Below are 19,083 nucleotides of genomic sequence, written 5' to 3'. Positions count from 1 at the left end.
CTTGATATAATCCTCCTTTCCTGTTTTTCCTTTCAAAAGTCCAGCCTATAGATGAAGCAATGATTACAAAGTTATGATTCAATGTGATTTCTTAAACCCGTGTATGCTGTGCCACTCTTTTTATTCCTCTTGGGGCCGAACTTGAATAATTTCCGTCCAAAATCCCACAGGCACCTCGAAGGTCGCTTCATACGCATCGATCAAGGGTCTCTCCCAGACAAGATCAGCCTCGGACGCCTTAATGAATTTTGTTTTCTTAGCAAACTTCTAACCGAAAAAGGTGATAGGTGCAACAAGTACCATGGTATAACAAGTGAAGAAGCCACTGATGGTAAAGTTGCCAGGCAGGAATGTGCTGTATCCGTAGTAGTAGACAACGCATGTCGAGAACGTGGCCGAGATATAGGCGCTATAGGGCTGGAACCAGCCACAGTAGGGAGGTGTTGGGCAATCGATACCTTGTGCTTTACAAGCTCGGTAGAAGAAAATGGACGTAATTGAGATCACAATGTGGTCGATGATCTCAGCGGCGGTGATGACAGTGGTGAGCCAGGTGAGGACGACAACGGAGTCATTTGAGACGGCCAAAAAGGTTGGAAAAGGGAATGGCATGAAGATGCCTAGACAGTAAACAGGGAGACCGAGGGATGTGCACTTGAGTAAGAATTTGGGGGCCTGTCCTTGAGAGCCAAGCTGTAAAGGGACTGGGTGCCGTAGTATGTCAGGGCGTTACCAGACGAGAAGATGCTTGAGACGGGAAGGCCATTGACGACATGGTAAAGAACTCCTATTCCAAGATTTCCCATGGCGATAACATAGGGGGAGGCAGCTCCTGTTCCAGCACCGTCAACCCCGTTGACAATACCCACAAGGGTAGGGTCATTGTAAGGGAGAATGATATCAACACGGAGGGACGACAGAATGAAAAATATACCGAACCGGATGTATGTGGTTTTAAAAGCATTCTTGAGGTAAACCCGCGGCGACTTGGCCTCTCCAGCGATCATAGAGACATACTCACGGCCAACACAGGCGAAAGCTGCGATCCATAGGGAGCCGAGGAACCCCTAGAACCTCCCAAGATCTCCGTCTGTTATGTACTCTGCGAAAGAGCCTGGATTGCTCTAGTAGCGGAACCCGTATGCATCGTGTTCGGGGGTTACCGCCGACCATTGTGGTGAAGGTGAAGAAGAATACGATGAAGAAGAGGACAACCTTTCCGATCGAGAGCCAAATTCAGCTTCGCCGAATCATTTCACGGCACCCAGGTTTATAACACTAGGATTTGCATGTTAATAGGAATCGAACAGAGTATGCAGCTTGAGCTCACCTACAAAGAACAATACAAGCCGCGACAACTGCTGCAACAGATATATCATCCCTCCAAAACTTAAGCACAATATTCGAAGCCGGTACCTCAAACGGCACCCCGAGGGCTTCATAGAGAAAGAAGTTCCACCCAACCATGAAACCAAAAGCCTCGTCAACCCAGTGTCCCGCCATTCTAATGAAAGCACCGGACACAGGATGCTGCACTGCCATCTCAGCCATGCAGTTATTTACAAGGCCTACCATGACAGAGTATAAGGTGTACGCGAGAAACAGACTTCCTGGGCCACCATGGGCGAGGCCAGTGCCGATAGAGATGAAGACAGCAGTTCCGATTGAGCCTCCGATAGCTATAAGTTGGATTTGACGATTGCCTAGCTTGCGGTGGAGTTGAGAGGTGCGAGTTATTGTGCTTGATGATGCTGCCGTTGGAGGGGACGTTTGAAGGGAACAGTCAGAAGGAAAATAGGTGAGACGAAAGAGATTGGAATAGGAGAAGGGGTGTCAGATCAAGAAAGAGTGATAAGAAACCAGCTTGAAACTCGACCGCAACTTTGGATATGTGAAGACTTACAAGTTTATCAGTCTCTCTTGTCCCTAGAAGTGTAACATATGTTCAAGGCTAGCGTAGCCGCCGAATGTCTTGGTGTCCTGGCCATCTTTGCATCCTGACCTGTCCCAAGATGGTAATTTGCAATACTCTTCAATCTACAATGATCATACAGATGGATGGGACCATGTAAGCATATTTAGTCTCCCCGCATCCTCCACATTTACCCCAGGTTAAGTTATCGGGATGAGTACAGTGCTATGGATGTTGAGGTCGATCACTTGTTTCCCGGTGTTTATTTAGTGGAGGTTACTCTATATTGAGCTTCGAAACTATCTTTGAAATGATTATATTGAGACCTCAGATCAGTACTTGACTAAAGGTCCATGATATCAAGTGTTTCCTCGTCCTTGAGTTATCTTCTCTTTACATCATCTTCAACTCTATGGCAGAAGCAATACAATCACTATGCTTAAGACACTCTTTCATTACAAGATTATGACAGTGTAAATAGCCTTAAAGAAGCCAAACTACCCAGTGATTAGCATGACAGCTTCCTGATTCTGATTATATACTGCAATTGTCGGGTTCCTGGCCGAGTTTTATTCAGTGCGGGAACTCGCTCTGCAAGGAGGAGAAGATTCGTTATTGTGCATTATCGTTTAAATATTTCTTGTATTATTGAAAAGTAAGGGGAATGGGAGTCTCTGACAGATAACATGGACGCTATCATCATTTCAGGCGCGATGCATAATTCATTGGGAGAGGCTGTTTATATATCCTTGCCATATTTAACTAGAGCCAATTCCAAACCCAATACTCCACAAGGTTCCGTTATGGTTAATGCCTCTTCATAGTGTTTAATGAAGAAATGGTAAATAAACATGCCGTTGGAAAAGGGCGTTTCTCCAACTGTAGCATTTTCGTATCGACGATCCTCAAGAACTCCTGAGTCATCTTTGAATGTCGTCGGGAACCGCGCCCGAAATAAAATATGTTGGAGTTCTTCTCCAACATAGTTTCCCCTCTCCACCCCAAAACTTGAATTCGGCTCGTCGACAGTTGCGCTCATGATAGCATTTCGGGGTTCAGAGCCGATCGGAATAGAAGCCGAGCCTAGATACAGCGAGTACCGTCTGATGGCTAGTGAGCTCGGGATCAACTATCAAGATGCTACCTCGGCCGTACACCATTCCTCCCAAGGAAACCTCTTTACAAGTCTTGCATGAGAATCAGGGTGAAGGGGAGCGGGATGTGAAGCTATCGACATGATACACACAAGTGGAAGCGTCATGAGGATACTGATGATAACTTTATACTGTAGCAGATGACCAGAGAAAACAATAGCTGACTGCCTCGAAGACGATCGATCATGTCTCTATGTGATTTCCCATGCCATGTAGTTATCTATGAAGAAATTGTGTACAGGGTGCCGATGTTTGTAGAAAGCATATGCTTGCTTACCTGTTGAGGGCAGGCTTCTCAGCTTGGACAAGAACACTTAAAATAATAAATAGAACGAAGAGAATCGTAGTTACGGAACAATATTACCGAGATAGGGTGTCACACGATCATGATAAGACAGGAATTGGGCCTAGACACCAGGATTCATCTCATCTACACTCCCAACTCTCCTAGACATTGCTCATACAAGTCAATGGAAAATGATGAGGAAATTACAAGACTCATGAGCTACATAGATAAATAATCCCCGTTCCGTAAACATATACAGTTGAATGTTGTCAAGAAACACGATAGTACATAATCTTAACATGAGTATCATACTGATAAAGGTCGGGGGTGTGTTATTAACGCCTGGTATACAGAGGCAAAGCCATTGCCCCTTAGGATCTGGGTTTAATTCATCTAGCTAGGACTATACCAGACTACTGTAACTACACAATGGTGATCGAGTGTTTGTGGACGATGGGGGGTGACCTGTAAGAGATCTTCTGGACAACCGCCACAGAGTCTATTTTGAAGCAATGGATAGTTGGTTCGTTCTTTTTTTTTTCTCTTGCTTCTTATCTCATATTCATCGTGTTTTTGACAATAGCTGTTCCATCTCATAGTGGGTAGATCCTATGTTAAAGAGCTAACTCTCCGCTCCTGACATATACTATCTACCCAACTGAAGTCTTGTACCTCTGAACCTCATGTTACATATCGCTTCTATCGTTATCTAACTTCAAACGTATACCAGGTTTCCTTGCTGCGGGAACTATATCCGACCTACACACCAGTTGAACCGAACTATCACCAAACTTGACAAGGCGATGCAAGAGAAGCATGAACCCCAGGTGATAGAAACGCTAGAAGGTTGGGATCCGAGGCTTCAGTCTATTTTTGGCAATTGTTTTGACTATTGACATGCTTCTTCCTCCCTCTTGCATCGGTATTTGGTATAGACTAATGAAGTTCATGATCATTTGACCGAAGAATGATGGCTCGATATACACCCTTCCCCTCAACGAGGCATCTGCGATAGCAAGCCATCCTTTTGATTGGGCAATCCACTGTAGTCTACCATAGGTTGGACAGGAGCGTCTTAGATATAAAACACCGGAGTTCATCTATGTCTTGCCCTTCTTATCTTGAGCTCTACAATTCAGAACTGATACATACACTCACCTCAACTTTGGACTTCTTCCGTACAGGAGTCGGGTATCAAATCTCGATACGTCTTAGTCAAGATGCCTTCAGTAATCTACGACACACCTACTGCCCTCCCACTCCGCAAGCCAGCCCCCTTCGTTATCGGTCCAACCAACAAAGCTCCCTTCCGACCTGCCAACAAGATCCCACAAGATGTCATCGAAACAGCTCAAGCTACATCCATTGAAGAGTTCGACGCCAAGAAGCACGTCAACTTCGAGTTTCCCAAGCGGACTTACACCATGAAGGAATGGGGATACGAGAACCAGGGCGTCTCTCCCATCGCTGCCTCCGACCCTTTCTCTCTTTTCACTGAAGCTGCCGTCAAGCAAGTCCGACGTGAACTACTCAGCGAAGATGTTCTTAGAACGTGCCAGTATGCTTCGACTTTTACGAAGAACCAGATTCGAGGATATACTCAAAAGTTCATCACTCCACACAATAATGATAGGTTATTTAGCTAACATCTTATAGACAAGCACCCTTTGCTCACGCTCTTTGGAAGAGTCCCGAAGTTCAGCAAGCTGTTTCAAAAGTCGCTGGTATTGATCTAGTTCAGGCATTTGAGTATGAGATCGGTCATTGCAACCTGCTCTTCAGCGATGGCGAAGACGAGAAGAAGGGAGCTAGCGACAACGTTGGCTTTTCTTGGCACTATGATAGCTTTCCGTTTGTCTGTGTTATAATGCTTTCAGACTGCTCTGATATGAAGGGTGGTGAAACTGCAGTCCTCAAAGGTGATGGCGAAGTTCTGAAAGTTCGCGGTCCAACCATGGTGAGTTACATGGCGACCTAACATAGACATATAAACTAATAGTATTTTAGGGCACTGCAGTGATTCTTCAAGGTCGCTACGTCCAACACGCCGCACTCAAGGCCATCGGCAAGGAACGCATCTCCTTCATCACAGCATTCCGTCCCAAGTCTCCCTTTGTCAAGGACGAGATGGTCCTCACGGGTTCTCGACCCATAAGTAACCAGTCAGAACTTGTATATGACTACTGCACCTACCGAGCAGACGTTCTTGAGATACGGTTTCGAGAACACGCCAAGAAGCTTCGCGAGCTGCAAGCTGCGGGTATCAAGTTCAATCCCGATGCCGTGAGGGAGTTTCTCCAGGAGCAGAAGGAGATGTTGGAGGCGACCCTTTTGGAGATGGTTCCTATTTATGATGTTGTTGAAGTTGAGTAGGCTTTGTGTAACTATTAACTAGCGAAGTATGATTCTCATAAGCAGTATGAGTAGTGAACGATTGTATAAGAATATATGTAGGGTACACGTGACTCAGCGGAAGAAAGTCCGGAAGACTTGAATAGATTCCCCGAGCCTCGGCTCCGGGGTGGACTCCCCTCATGACTCCACTTTAGCCGGGGAAGCTTCTTACCCAAAAGGGGCATACCCCAGATGGAATTCCAAGCCTCGGCTCCATGATCAAGACATTAATAGCATCAAAACCCGCCTTTTTCGTAATCTCAATCTACTTGACATAAATACCAGAGTTGCAAGTAAACACACTCACGCCATGTCTGACAAGGCGCAGAGTCGTATCAATGCCATTGGCAAGCAACTTCTTCCACCTATCAACAAGGTAGCTCCGGGATCAAGTAAGCTTCGTGTCGAGGGCAAAGTCGTCATCATAACAGGTATTGCAACGCGAGAACTCCTTGAATGAATATCGTTGACTCGAAAAAGGTACAAACTCACCGCTGGGTATTGGTCGTGCTACAGCGCATCAATACGCTGAAAGCGGTGCCCGAGCATTGTATCTCTGCGACTTTGACGATACGCACCTTGAGTCTCATAAGAAGGAGATCAACGCTGCGTTTCCCAAGGTGGAAATTCACACGAGGCGTTTCGATGCCGCAGATGAGGACAAGGTCAAAGAGGTAGTCGATGACGCGATCCAACGCTACGGTCGCTTGGACGTCTTCTTTGCTAATGCTGGAGTCGTCGGTCGAACCACGCTGTTCTCTGACTTCAGCAAAGATGAGTTTATGTCGATACTCAACACCAACACGTCAAGGTATGCGAATTTCTCCACATTATATACTGGATCGGTATCATCTAAATTATATTGCAGTGTCTTTCTAGCTGCCAAGTACGCGGCACCAGCTATGATGCGAACTTCTGCCGATAAGCCTCAAGCCAGCGGCAGTATCATCGGTACAGCGTCTGTCGCAGGAATTCGCTCAAATGCCGGATCCACGCCATACTCAGCCTCCAAAGCAGCCGTGGTATCTCTCGCCCAGACGATATCATACCAGCTCGCTGGAACAGGCGTACGTATGAACGCTATCTGCCCAGGTCTCATTGAGACCGGCATGACAGCGCCTGTGTACGAAGCCGCGAGGGCTCGTGGAAGTGAGAAGAAGATTGGACAGCTGAACCCTATGAAGAGAGGCGGTCATGCTGATGAGATCGCTCGTGTTGCGCTCTTCTTGGGAAGTGATGAGAGTAGTTATGTTAATGGACAGGCATGGGCAGTAGATGGAGGGCTGAGCGCTGGTCACCCCTTTGTTCCTGGAAAACTGGGCTGATTGTCTGTCAGGGGGTGGTATAGTTCAGCTCTGGTATACCACCCACGACACTGGGCTTCATGAGTAGACACTCGCATTTCAGCTCAGCTCATATCACAGCGTTTCCGAATACTCATATCATTTACTAGCCTTCTCCTATACTCATTGCTTTCTGTATCCAACTTTAATCTTCCTTACCTCTGAGTGTTTAAGTGTTGATTCGTGATGTTTGCTGCATTGAGCCAATATCTGAACATAAGACACACTCCCTGTACCCATCAAACTCATCAAGTTGAACCGCTAAACAGCAACGTGTTTACATCGGAACTCGTCCCAAGATCGACGCAACTCTTAGCTCAGGCGGTAACCTCCGCGAATCCAGCTACTTGGATGTGATGAGTGCTCCGATGAAACTGAACTGTCTACCAATCGCATCATGATCGAGCGAGATGTGATGTTTGTTTGGCAACTCGGGGCAAATCATATTTCTAATTCTGCCTTTATTCGATATTCTGACGTGTTTTCTAGCTTTTTCTCTCGCTGTGATCGCCGCTTTCAATTCTCTCCGTGTTCCGCCTCGAGGTCATCAATCTGATATACTTACTGTTCAGGACACTGTATACACAATAGATCTATCAACAATGAGCCAACTGTTCTCAAGGCACAAGCTGATCATTGCCTTTGTTCACATGCCGTTATTACTGCCGATAACTATAACCTTGATTCAAACAAAGATCACCGAATGACACCATCAGGAGAACTTTAAACTTCTGGAATTCTCCGTCATACCATCACCAAAACGCAATAATCCACCAACGCCCATCTCTAAATTCCCCATGAACTCAAGGGATGGTATGATCTATATGTCGTTTCGTTTAACTTAAACATGTCCGTCGACTAAAAATATGGAGACTCAAGTTTCGGAGTACGACTCTAGTCGAAACCAAATCCTGGCTCAAAATACCCCCTTAAAAGATCCTGAAACACCCAACGACGGAGAAACCCTTGAGCAACGGAGCTTCGATCCATGTAATGGCAAGGAAACATTCTCCAAAAACGTGATTGATAAACGTGAGCCGCGTCATCTTTAGCATCGACTGCCAAGGAGGCCAAGACTTAGACGCCCACAACGTCCCCGATATATCGAATATCGACAAGGTCTCTAAACACGAAACTTGAGATTGTTAGCCTTATCCATCGGCCTTTTTTTCCTGCAAACTAGCAAACTCAATCCATCAGATCTTTCCACTAATGCAGTCAAAAGTTTACCCCTTGTCCCTTGCAGAGATCGCCAGGGGATCCAATCGTGGTTAATCAACTCCCTGCTTGTGTTTGTCAGAGCCTCTGGATCTTGAAACCATCAGCTTGCCATCGGAGCTGGGATTTGCTGGCGTCAATATGGAACGTCTACGCGAGTTCTGGGTTACGTTCGGTAATAGGAGTAGTTGACAGACTTTAACGACCGTCCCATGTTTTAGTTTCGAGGAACATTGTATATAAACGTCCGTTTCTCTGATGTTTCTGCTCAGCTTCTGATTCTCTCCATCGCCACTTTCCCTCGCTCTTTTATTTCATCACTAGACTTTCAGTTGCAGGCATCTGTGGTCAGTCTCTTTTCACGATCTTTTCCCTCTTTTTTATTTCCTTCAAGTACATTATATCCTTCTTTCAAGATCAAAATGGCTGTCCTTAACCTTGTCACTTTGGCTTTGGCCCTTTCTTCTCCGGCCATGGCCCGACCTCGCCCACAGTTTGGCAACGGCGGCGATGCCCAAACACCCGGTGCTGGTCTCGGCGGTGTTCTCCCTACTGTCCTTCCCAGTGGTGGCTCTGGCCTCATTCCTTCTGGTCTTCCCAGCCTAGGAGGCGGTAACGGAGATGCCATCCCAACCCCTGGCAGCGGCTTCAACTTGCCCGGCAGCGGCAGTGGTAACGATGCCCCTGCTACCACTCCGGGCACTGGCGGTGGCTTCTTTGGTGGCGGCCGTGGTGGTGGCATTCCCGGCCTTGGAAACCTCCCATTCTTTGGAGGAGGTAACGGAGGTAACGGTGGTAACGGAGGTGGCTTCTTCGGCGGTGGCGGTAACACCAACACTCCCCCCGTCGCAACTCCAAGCGGTGGTCTGCCTGGAGGAAATGATGGCAACACCGGCGGTGATGCTTCTGTCCCTGCTCCTATTCAAACTCCGGGCACCGGTGGTGTACAAGGTGCATCCAGTGGCTTCCGAGGCCGTGGTCGATCTCGCAACCAAGACTCACCTTCGACCCCTGGAGGCAGTGGTAACTCTGAGGGTGGAAACGGTGACGGCCTCAGTGGAAGCCAGCCGAGCGGTGCCATCCCTACTTTCGTTGCCGGACCTGGTAACGGTTTCGGCGAGGGAGGCAATGGTGGTAACGGAGGAAGCGGTGGAAATGGAGGAAACGGCGATGCCACTGAGGCTCCTGTCGCTCCCACTCTTGTCCCTACCCCAGGCAGTGGACTCGAGGGCCCAGGCACTGCTCCCAGCGGCGTCATCCCTACTTTCGTTGCTGGACCAGGAAACGGTTTCGGTGAGGGTAACAGCCCTGGCACCCCTAGCGCTCCCATTCAGACTCCTGGCAGCGGAAACCAGCCTGGCGGTGGCCTAGGCGGAAGCCAGCCCAGTGGTACCATTCCTACTTTTGTCGCTGGACCTGGCAGTGGTTTCGGTGAGGGGGGCAACTCTGGCAGCCCTGACACTCCCGTCCAGACACCCGGCAGTGGAAGCTCACCCGGAGGTGACCTCACTCAACCTGGCAGTGGAAACGGCAACCTCCCTGGCGGTGATCAGACTCAGCCCAGCGGTGTCATTCCCACCTTCGTCGCTGGACCTGGTAACGGTTTCGGCGGTGGTAACGGTCCCGTCGCTACCCCTACTCCCGGTGCTGGCCTGGGTGGCGGTAACAACAACACCCCCGATGTCCCTGAGACTCCCGTTCAGACCCCAGGAGCCGGTAGCGGCAGCGGAAGCCAGCCTGGAGGTGCTATCCCAACCTTCGTTGCTGGCCCCGGCCAAGGCTTCAGTGGTGGCGATGGCCAGAACGGAGGCTTCCAGAAGCGAGCTCGATCTTCTCAGTAAACGGATTCATGTTGAGTAGACAATGATTTTGATGGATCTTCTATGTTTAGGAAATGAAGAGAATAATTCGTATTCCTATAATTCTTGGGTGAAAAGCAGGGCTTAGCACTTCGCTATGTATCTACCTCCATGGCAGCACCTTGGGTTGTCGATAGAGCAATTTTGGCGAACATATCTTCCTTCCAGTGCATGTACTTTGTCCGTTTCGCCTCGCTGAGAAAGTCGTACTTGTCTTGAAACATGGTGTCTGCCTTTTTGATTTGCATCTTTGGGATCGTCTCCTCATCCTGCATCTCGACGTCCTCGAGGTGGCTTCTTTGGGACAGCTTGACGACATCTGCGATTCCTTGATACCAGTCACCCGTGAGCCATGCTCGTTCGTTGACTTTAGCAACCGCATCGTCGAAATCCTTGGACTTGACGGTCGACCAACCTTCCCAAGCATCCTCCTCCGCCAGATCCTTAACTATAACTTCATTTCGTGCTCTGGCAAGTAGAGCAAGGATCTCTTTTCGAAGAGGGACATATCCTTCCCTGTCAATACCTTCGCCAGAAGCAAGAGCTTTGACCCGCATAGTTACGAAAAAGTAGATGGCGGCAAACAAAGCCGTGAGATTCTGCAGAACCCACTCGTCATCTGTTCGTCGACCTGCAGGTGTTATGATGTTCTCCATGCCAGCCAAAATCGTAGGAGCCAGTTTCTTGTGGTCAGTTTCTGCACATACCCATCTTGTGGTAGGTTGAATCCATGCATGAAGATTAACTCCGGCGAAAGCTTCCTTCTTGCGAGTAGATTTTGTCGGTGTACCAGTAGCCCCCTTTGTTGGTGTCCTGAACTGCGCTAAACTTTGTTCTTTTGTTGGTGTTGCTCTTGATGGTAGTGGTCGTGAGCCAGAGGCGGGTGAGTTATCGGCATCACGGAATTTTGAACCTGGTGTTCTTGTTCGTCCTGGAGTAGCTCTTGTAGGAGTTGAGTTGCCGCGCAGAATGTTATCAAGATGAGTGTAGAGACGCTTGTAGATACGAGGAGGAATTGGCGGTCTTGGTTCGATAGGCGGAAGATCAAGAGTGATTTTTAGGCTGCTATTGTCAGCTTTATATCCCATATTGATCTCATAATACATACCGATCACACGCAATGTTTGCGCAAGCATATGTTCTAGCAATCTCTTCATCTGCCTTTAGGGTACTTGCTTGATGCCGAGACTGGGCAAGCAAAGAACCTGCAAGTTCAACGAGAGCTGGAGGTAGATCAGAGCCATATGTTGGCATTAATGAGAGCAGCGCTTGCTCAATTTGGCGACTCATATTGATGATTTGGAGTTCTTGTAGCCGCCAGGTTTGGTGTGGCTTGTGATAGCAAGGAGTCAATATTCAGATGGAGAACGCGGTTGATATGGAGACGCGTTAAACAGAGGTTTATTTCTGACGCCAAATCACGGGATATGGACTATGCTTAATTAGAATCCCACCAAATGTTGTTTGTAGATCCCTCGGAACGACAAGGAATGGAGATGAGTTTGTAGGGATTGATTCAGAGAAATTCAATACAGTCCAACCTAAAGCTTAGGTATGGCAGTGATCTTAGAGAAAAGTTGTGCCTGTTCTAGATGGGCCGTAGAAAATATAAAAGTTAATTTACATACCTCCAAGGTTCAAAGAACGATCCAGCCCAGGTTATTGATACTCAGCGTTGAGGCTGTCCAACAGCCATAACGTTGTACCTGGGAGATAAGCTTTTAGTGGCTCAGCGCTTTGAGACCCCTGGCAGCCCACCTCGAAATCCAGATCAGTAGGGACCACGTTCGCTTGAGTCGTTGCTAGGTCCTTTCAGATTGGAACTTCACTCCTTTAAAGTCGGCTTCTCCCAACGTCAATTGCCTTGTTATAACTGCATCGCACAAGTCTAGACTTCTTGCTCCTCTTCTGTATTTCTCGCGTCAGGTCTACAATACAATGCGCACCGGTGTCTTGCTCAGTGTCGCTTTTGCGACCACCGTCTTTGCCCATGGCGGCGCTCACTCGCAGAAGCCCGTTGTTGATGCCAATGCGGACTGGATGACCAAACATATGGCGGGTATGTTGCTATGTTGTTCCCTTCAAATTTCCACACGACTATACTAACATTATACTTCCAGAGGAGCATCATGTTCAAGGCTGGGACGCCGACTCCTTCTTCACCCTCCACGACTACAACAGCGACGGCTGGTGGCAAGCTGCTGAGTTGATGCGAACGTACGGTCTCTTCGACGAATCAAACAAGGGCATGACCGAGAAGAAGAAGGACGAGGTCCGCGATGTTCTGCTGGGTCTTCTCGATAAGGACGGCGACTCCTCTGTCAGTCGCCAGGAGTGGATGGACTTTATCAAGTCTGGAAAGACACTCCCGGACCTTAACACTGGCCCTGGTCACCACGGCGATGACGAGTATGAGTATGAGATCCACCATTGGGAGAAGTACCACGACGACAACACCAAGCTCGAGGACCTGACGCATCCCGAAGACATTGAGCATTTTAAGAAACACGACGAGATGGAGGATGCCCAAGAACGCCTCGAAGCAATGCAGAAGCTCTCCATCGTCGAGGCCAACATTCCTCAAAAGTTCCGGCGACAATAGACAATAGAACGCTATACCGAACTGTATTTTACTTTACCTAGAATACCATGACTGGGGCAGGGACTCGGGGTGTGTGTGATAGGGGCGCATGACATCATGATGGATGAAACTGAAATTCTATGTACTCGATATTATTGGGATAATAAGCATGATACACGATATAGCTAGATCTTGTAAACATGAACGTCAAAGACGCAGTGCCAGACGCCTGGTGCGAATGTCTTGACAAGCTCGATATGCTCGGCCTTGGCTGCCCGATCTGTTCCTTGGCTCCAGTCGTCGAGTTTGCGCTGTATCTCCTGGCGTCTTGTTTCTGTGTCGTTTGCGCCAACGTTTTCGTGAAGATGAAGCCATGTCTCACTGGCTGGAGAGGAAATATCCCATGTGTCTCTCCAAGTTGGTTCGCTTGTTGGTAGGAAACCACAGTTGATGTGCCGTATGTCTTGTGCCATGCCATTACCCTGTAGCGACTGTATCCTCTGTAGAGCTTTCTCATTGCTCTCCAGGAACACAATAATCTGCTCTCCTCCGTTTACGATGTCTTCGTTTGGTAGGGCCAAGTCTTCACCTTGGACAATTCGAACGCTCCATCGATTTGCTTTTGCGCCACGTCGTAGACCTTCGACACTCCATGGATTGATCTCCCAGCATAAGACTCTCATGCCAAGTCGAGCATATGAGAAAACAAAGTAGCCGATTCCAGCATAGAGGTCAACCGCCCATGAGCCCTGAAGTGTCTTGTTTCCCATATCTAACAGTCTTGCTTTCTCTTTGACATTTCCCCGGCTAAACATTGTCCAGCTGGGTGCCCAGGTTTGGAATATCCCATTTTGCTTCGTCGAAACCCATAAAGTGTTTTCAAAATCTTCTTCGGAAGGTTCATCCGCTGAGGCATCTGAGGACCCAAAATCTCCGCAGAGAGTGCGCAGCCCACTTGGGCTTCTTCTCACATTCTCATCCGCCTCCTCACCTGCCTTGTGTAGAGGGATGCCTTCATTCACGGCGAGATGAGTCAATGGCTCCTTTGCCTGTGTCGACAGTTGTGCTAGGATCTGGGACCAAAGTTGTTGGCATGAATCTGGGCCGGCGTCTTGTAATGTGGTTGTCCAGGGTAAGGATGTGAAGCTTCCTGTGGGCAGCAAGACCATTGGTTCATAGATGGTAAAGCGCTTGGGTGCGCTGTTTAAGAGTTGGGCATTCCATTCTTGATCCGTTTCTGTTTTGGAAGCTTGGCCTGAGCCAATCCATTCGTTGATGGCATTTTGTATTGGATTGCTTTTTGAGCCCTTTGGTTTTGGCATATTGGTGGGAGGTGGATTTTGGTGAGTGATCCACCGAGAAGGGTTCAGATAACTTATACCAAAACAGAGTTGACGATGTCATACGGGGAACCATTCGATAGATTAAACTCCCTGTTTACTAAAACAGCCAAGAAACATCGCCAACGTCACAAATGTAATAAATGAAGTGATCATACTTGCTCGTAATTGAGATATCAACTCTACCCAACCCATAACCATCCATTTGCATTCCCACTAAAAATCACCGATGGACCATGGGTATTTTGACCCTATGCTATTCTACATGCAACATATGCCATTAAGTCCGTTATGCGTACACCATTCTTCATCACAGGAAGTAATCACCAGGTCCCCTTCTGTTTGCCGGGACATGCCTCTGATCGTCAGGAACGGCAGAGAAAATGCTAAACCTAGGGTTCAAGTCCTTATCCACAGCCATGATAGAAGCAACATTACCACAGCGGTAGCAGTAGTTAGGTGCCGACCAGACAGTCACTACCGAGTTCTCTGGGAAATGATACTGATGATCGTTAGTATAACCCTTGTCGAGACAGAAGGACGCTAAATACCTTGTAACCCTCGTTAACGAGCTGATGGGCTCGAGCAATCAATTTCAAACCGTTGACATGATTGAATTCAGTAGCGACTTTGTCTCCGAATAGCCACCCAGCGCCACGAGGGCTGATAGCCCACGTTTCGACATCTTCTGGATCTGACCACACCAAGTCACAGAACGCGCCCTCGTGGGGAATCTCTTGCGCACGGGCAACAACTCGGATTTGATCAATCGTCCTAATCTCAGGACTCAAACCACCGTGGACGCAGAGAATCTCACCGTCGATGATGGCGGCAAGGACGAGGAAATCGAACACATGACAGCAGGCCTTCCAAACAGAGGCGTTGCCGTACTTTTGCTGACACTCTTCGTAGAATCCATACACCTGGGTAATTTGTCGAGACTCGTGGTTACCACGAACAAGCACTATTCTGTCAGGGTATCTGTGGAATATGGTTAGCCAAGACACGCGACCAGCACCAGAGGGTGCTTACTTCGCCTTCAGGCACATTAGTAATGTGAATGTCTCCAGACTGAAGTAACCTCGATCCACGAAATCTCCCAGGAAAATGTATCGAGTATCGGCACTTTGACTTGACTTGTTCACTGTGACGCCAGATTCGGTCTGGTCCGCCATTGTGGAATCAGGATCCTCCTCTGCCTCGACTGCCTCGGTCTCCTCCGCGCCGCTGGATGTTGCATTCTCGCCCGAAGACTTTATCTTCTTCCTCAACTTGGGGTTTGTGATCTCTGTTGGCGGCTCGATGTCGTCCGAGGTAATGACGGTGGTAGATGTCTTCGGCGCCTGCACGTTGGACTCGCCTGGCATACCGCCAGATACCCGGAAGAGCTCTAGAAGGTCGTAAAACTGGCCATGAATGTCGCCGCACACAGTGACGGGGGTGCAGACTGGCTGAATGTTGGATTCTGAGGTACCGAGTCAGCAGGTCAGCGGTGCATCTGAGTCTGGCGGTCTTCACCTTCCATCAAAATCTCCTTGACCTTCTCGCACAACTCCTTCATAGCGCGCTCAGGCAAGTAATGACATTGTTTGGCCTCCTCTAGCCACTCATCAAGGCCGGCATTGGGCCCCAGGTTCGCAGGGCCCGGTCGAGGTACGCCTGAAGCCATGATCTAGCATGCCCCTTCAATGAAGGGTCTATGTGGGAGTATGATGGCGGGGAGAGATATGCCAGCCCAGCTAAGCCTGTCCTGCGATATGTGAGGTGTTGGTCGTAGTACTGGTACACATGCGGCGAATGGGGTGGGGCTTATGCTTAGGCCTGCTTGCCTTGCTATGGAGGGGTGCGATAGTGAAACGCCGGGAATTCTTCGGCCATGACCAGAGAGAGAAACTTTGGACAAGATATTCACCTGCTGTTTTGGTTAATCTCATAAATAATTCTTACCCACTTCAAGATTCCTCTTTTACTAACTTGAAGATTCCCTTTTATCTTTAAAAGACCGTACGAACTTATAATCGAGATTACACGTGAGGAATTCATCATTCGGTGGATAATCGCATATCTCTCCAATATCGCCCCACTGCCACTGGCGGGGCAGCGAGGCCGCGACTCATCAAGCCTTACAGTGCTCACTTGAGCCTTTCGCCATATCGATCAACATAACGGTATCATCAGTCACAACCCAAGGTATTTGCGGTATGCGAGATGTCATCTCAAGCACCACAAGTCCTGTCTCGACGGGCAAACGGAGGTCCTCAGACATCATCAAATCAGACCTCAGAACCAACAAAGGTGATTAGTGACGTTCGGGAGTAAGGGACATAGATATCTGACCTGTTTCAGGGAAAGGGGTCACACGAGAACAGTTCTCATGGAAAAGCTAGAGGGAGAGGCTCTAATGCAAGATCTACCGAGGCCAATAAGGTGACATCACGAGACTCGCGAGAAACGACAACACTCTGACTAACTATGATGAAAGCATGCGAATGAAAGCGAAACTCCAAAACCCACCAAAACCAAGGCTCATAATGAGGGTGAAAAGCTCGTGATACGTCGTCTACCTCCTGGAATGACCCAGGCAGAATTTGTATCAATTCTTGGAAGTGAGTGGGAGTTGGGTAAGGGCAAGGTTGACTGGTTTTCCTTCGCTGGAGGAAAGATTTCCACTGAGTATGGCACTGAACATTGCAACCGAGTTTTATATTACTAACACCATTCAAAGCCCCTCGAAACCTTCTCGGCCTGGTCGCGCCTACGTTCATGTTATGAAAAAGGATGATATCTTGCCTCTGAGCGATGCTGTGCGAACCGCTGTCTGGGAGGATGCGAAGGCATCTTCTAATAGCCCTTCTTTGATTGGTCCTCCTTCAGTTGAGTTTGCCATTTACAAGAAGGTCCCAAGCAATAAGAAGCGCACCGATGCTCGACAGGGAACAATCGATCAGGATCCTGAATTCATGGCTTTCTTGGAGGAACTAGCGAACCCAGCACCGCCAAAAGAAACCGTCGAAGGAGAAGAGGGCGACGACCTTGGTAAGGTGGAGACTAAAGTCACCACTACGCCACTCATCGAGTACCTCAAGGAGAAGAAGGCAAACAAAGCCAAGGAGAGCTCATCCTCTAAAAATTCCAAACATGGACAGGATTCTAGGAGCGCTAAGGGGAAGAACTCGTCCAAGGACGAAGACTCGGGTAAGAAGAAGGGCAAAGAGTCCAAGGCCGAAAAAGGCGAAAAGACCCCTAAGGAAACCGTCAAGATCCTCACCAAGAAGGCGACTTCTGAGCCGAATGCGGAGACCTCGAAGACCAATGCTAAAAGCCAGCCCAATGACTCCAGCGCCCAGGAAACTGCACCCAAGAGCCGACGTGCGGGAATTTTGGCTGCAGCAAGGATCCTTCAGCGAGATCTTGGTCTCAGTCCCGGAAGTGCGCATAGAAAGGCACGTCAAGACGCTGCCAAAGCAGAAGCAGATGCAAAGACACCAGAAAAGGAGAGCACATCTACTGCCGAAGCAAAGGCCAGTGCTTCTGAAAGCCCATCTACGCCTGTAAAATCAGCCGAGGCCGAAGCACCAGAACCGAAGGGACGAGGTGCTGCAAATGCCAACAAACAGCAGCAATCAAACCGCAGAACTCGAGGCGGAAAGAATGCTGAGAAGAGCAATCAAAAGGAGAAGGGCAAGGAAAACAGCAAAGAGAAGGAGAGAGTTAAGGAGAGCACATCGAGTCAACCAGCTCCCAACCCTCCAATTGTGCTCCTCAAGAAAAAGGCTACTGATGCTGAATCCAACCCACCGGCGAAGCCAGCGAATACCACAACGCAAGTACCGGCCGCACAGGGAGGGAGATCGAAAGCAGACAATGCAGCCGGTGGTTCCAAAGGCGGACCCAATAAAGGGTCTAATGCCCAGAAGAAACCCCCGACTGTTTCTCCTGACGCTACTCGTGGCTTTGTCAAGCATGCCAACCCCTCTCAAGGTGTTACTGAGGCGTTACTTAAACAAACGCTCTCAGCTTTTGGGACAATTACCTTTGTTGAAATTGACAAGCGCAAGGGGTTTGCTTATGTTGACTTTGCTGAACACGAGGGTCTTGTGAAGGCTGTTACAGCCAGCCCTATCCCTGTTGCACAGGGCACTGTGCAAGTTTTGGAGCGCAAGGACAAGAAGCCTGCCAGCACGAATGCAAACGCGGCGACGACAGCACCAGCCCCAGTTGCTGGATCTGCTGCGCCGGAAAAGGCATCTGGTCGTGGTCGACGTGGACGAGGTGGAGGTAATAAGGTAAAGGATTCTGGTCCTAATAATCAAGGGACTGCTCCTCCTCCTCCTCCAGCTCCAGCCAACGCTGGCGGCTGAGTGTAAAGAGATGTTTTTCGGACTTTTCTCCAACATCTTACCCCTCTAGCGAGCAGCCTGATCTGTGCCGTTGTGCCGCTGCTATGAGCCCAATGTGCAATCCAGTAGTTGCTTAATACGTCCAACTTATCTCAAAGCATGGACACTACGCAGCCAGGAGGCGGGTACCAGAGCACCTGAACCATTGCAAGCGGATAAGAGCACGGCTGATTTATAGTCTTTGTGCCTTTGCCTTGCGTGCGCATGCTACGAATCCAATGCAGAGTCGATCTTTTGATAGACAATTACTCCAACGGAAGTGGCGTTTGAGGAAGCGACAGGTGGCATAGCGAGGAAGGGGGTGATTATGCTAGGTTCAGATATCGAAGCAGCAATATGACTTTTGCGTCTACAGTTCGTGTTGATAAGTGATTACATTGAGTATGTGGTTAGATATGCGGCGTGGCCTTAGGGTAGAAAGTCAACAGGCACATGCGGATGCTTCATGAGCTTTCCCAATACCCGTCTCCCGAACAATGCATGAACCAAGAAAAGGTCTCGATCATTACCATAGTATCAGATAAATCCCGCAAGAACCTCTTTGGTGAATGCCGTCATCTAGTTGGTCATGGCGTACATAAGACCGTAACCCCTGA

At 48.7% G+C, this 19,083-nt stretch overlaps 8 protein-coding genes across 8 annotated transcripts; 4 read left to right on the top strand and 4 right to left on the bottom strand.

Annotated features, from left to right (window-relative positions):
- Window positions 1-267: 267 nt before the first annotated feature.
- FOBCDRAFT_235861 (amino acid permease/ SLC12A domain-containing protein) lies at window positions 268-2,068 on the bottom strand (the record flags this gene model as incomplete). Its single annotated transcript, XM_059610033.1, has 5 exons — window positions 268-704; window positions 734-1,067; window positions 1,260-1,278; window positions 1,331-1,679; window positions 2,053-2,068. The coding sequence occupies 5 exons, from the start codon at window positions 2,066-2,068 to the stop codon at window positions 268-270; spliced, it is 1,155 nt and encodes a 384-aa protein (XP_059463932.1).
- A 2,504-nt stretch (window positions 2,069-4,572) lies between these two features.
- On the top strand, window positions 4,573-7,244 carry FOBCDRAFT_247233 (uncharacterized protein; the record flags this gene model as incomplete). Its single annotated transcript, XM_059610796.1, has 6 exons — window positions 4,573-4,985; window positions 5,042-5,309; window positions 5,360-5,721; window positions 6,032-6,138; window positions 6,227-6,557; window positions 6,615-7,244. 6 exons carry the CDS (start codon window positions 4,573-4,575, stop codon window positions 7,069-7,071), a joined length of 1,938 nt encoding a protein of 645 aa, XP_059463931.1. The 3' UTR covers window positions 7,072-7,244.
- Window positions 7,245-8,729: 1,485 nt separating this feature from the next.
- Window positions 8,730-10,148, top strand: FOBCDRAFT_195593 (uncharacterized protein; the record flags this gene model as incomplete). Its single annotated transcript, XM_031194425.2, has 1 exon — window positions 8,730-10,148. The coding sequence occupies one exon, from the start codon at window positions 8,730-8,732 to the stop codon at window positions 10,146-10,148; it is 1,419 nt and encodes a 472-aa protein (XP_031029163.2).
- A 113-nt stretch (window positions 10,149-10,261) lies between these two features.
- On the bottom strand, window positions 10,262-11,515 carry FOBCDRAFT_284518 (origin recognition complex, subunit 6; the record flags this gene model as incomplete). The annotated part of the gene is made up of 2 exons (XM_031194424.3): window positions 11,275-11,515; window positions 10,262-11,228 (listed from the first exon to the last, which is right to left on the bottom strand). Exons 1-2 carry the CDS (start codon window positions 11,454-11,456, stop codon window positions 10,262-10,264), a joined length of 1,149 nt encoding a protein of 382 aa, XP_031029162.2. The 5' UTR covers window positions 11,457-11,515.
- Window positions 11,516-11,975: 460 nt separating this feature from the next.
- FOBCDRAFT_8105 (uncharacterized protein) lies at window positions 11,976-12,815 on the top strand. The gene is made up of 2 exons (XM_031194423.3): window positions 11,976-12,225; window positions 12,287-12,815. The coding sequence occupies exons 1-2, from the start codon at window positions 12,105-12,107 to the stop codon at window positions 12,766-12,768; spliced, it is 603 nt and encodes a 200-aa protein (XP_031029161.1). The 5' UTR covers window positions 11,976-12,104; the 3' UTR covers window positions 12,769-12,815.
- Window positions 12,816-14,076, bottom strand: FOBCDRAFT_284516 (S-adenosyl-L-methionine-dependent methyltransferase). Its single transcript, XM_059611659.1, has one exon. It carries the CDS (start codon window positions 14,067-14,069, stop codon window positions 12,933-12,935), a length of 1,137 nt encoding a protein of 378 aa, XP_059466619.1. The 5' UTR covers window positions 14,070-14,076; the 3' UTR covers window positions 12,816-12,932.
- A 160-nt stretch (window positions 14,077-14,236) lies between these two features.
- FOBCDRAFT_213079 (Metallo-dependent phosphatase-like protein) lies at window positions 14,237-15,891 on the bottom strand. Its single transcript, XM_059609351.1, has 4 exons — window positions 15,606-15,891; window positions 15,120-15,552; window positions 14,639-15,068; window positions 14,237-14,589 (listed from the first exon to the last, which is right to left on the bottom strand). The coding sequence occupies exons 1-4, from the start codon at window positions 15,754-15,756 to the stop codon at window positions 14,398-14,400; spliced, it is 1,206 nt and encodes a 401-aa protein (XP_059466618.1). The 5' UTR covers window positions 15,757-15,891; the 3' UTR covers window positions 14,237-14,397.
- A 150-nt stretch (window positions 15,892-16,041) lies between these two features.
- FOBCDRAFT_213077 (Smg-4/UPF3 family-domain-containing protein) lies at window positions 16,042-18,927 on the top strand. Its single transcript, XM_031194418.3, has 4 exons — window positions 16,042-16,382; window positions 16,434-16,514; window positions 16,570-16,760; window positions 16,813-18,927. Exons 1-4 carry the CDS (start codon window positions 16,296-16,298, stop codon window positions 18,446-18,448), a joined length of 1,995 nt encoding a protein of 664 aa, XP_031029156.2. The 5' UTR covers window positions 16,042-16,295; the 3' UTR covers window positions 18,449-18,927.
- The last annotated feature ends 156 nt before the right edge of the window (window positions 18,928-19,083 follow it).

This window comes from Fusarium oxysporum, chromosome I (genome assembly GCF_013085055.1).
Source record: "Fusarium oxysporum Fo47 chromosome I, complete sequence".
In the NCBI taxonomy this organism is placed as follows: Eukaryota; Fungi; Ascomycota; class Sordariomycetes; order Hypocreales; family Nectriaceae; genus Fusarium; species Fusarium oxysporum.
The sequence above is the reverse complement of the archived record's forward strand: the minus strand, read 5'-3'. Positions and strand labels throughout refer to the sequence as shown.

What these genes read in the sequence shown, in the direction of transcription:
- FOBCDRAFT_213077 (XM_031194418.3), top strand. Translation starts at nt 16,296, where the DNA reads ATGTCATCTCAAGCACCACAAGTCCTGTCTCGACGGGCAAACGGAGGT. An exon ending in AGACCTCAGAACCAACAAAG is followed by an intron (nt 16,383 to 16,433) that starts GTGATTAGTGAC and finishes GACCTGTTTCAG; the next exon opens with GGAAAGGGGTCACACGAGAA. An exon ending in GGAGGAAAGATTTCCACTGA is followed by an intron (nt 16,761 to 16,812) that starts GTATGGCACTGA and finishes CACCATTCAAAG; the next exon opens with CCCCTCGAAACCTTCTCGGC.
- FOBCDRAFT_213079 (XM_059609351.1), bottom strand. Translation starts at nt 15,756, where the DNA reads ATGGCTTCAGGCGTACCTCGACCGGGCCCTGCGAACCTGGGGCCCAAT. An exon ending in CAAGGAGATTTTGATGGAAG is followed by an intron (nt 15,553 to 15,605) that starts GTGAAGACCGCC and finishes TCGGTACCTCAG; the next exon opens with AATCCAACATTCAGCCAGTC. An exon ending in CTAATGTGCCTGAAGGCGAA is followed by an intron (nt 15,069 to 15,119) that starts GTAAGCACCCTC and finishes CATATTCCACAG; the next exon opens with ATACCCTGACAGAATAGTGC.
- FOBCDRAFT_284516 (XM_059611659.1), bottom strand. Translation starts at nt 14,069, where the DNA reads ATGCCAAAACCAAAGGGCTCAAAAAGCAATCCAATACAAAATGCCATC.
- FOBCDRAFT_8105 (XM_031194423.3), top strand. Translation starts at nt 12,105, where the DNA reads ATGCGCACCGGTGTCTTGCTCAGTGTCGCTTTTGCGACCACCGTCTTT. An exon ending in GATGACCAAACATATGGCGG is followed by an intron (nt 12,226 to 12,286) that starts GTATGTTGCTAT and finishes TTATACTTCCAG; the next exon opens with AGGAGCATCATGTTCAAGGC.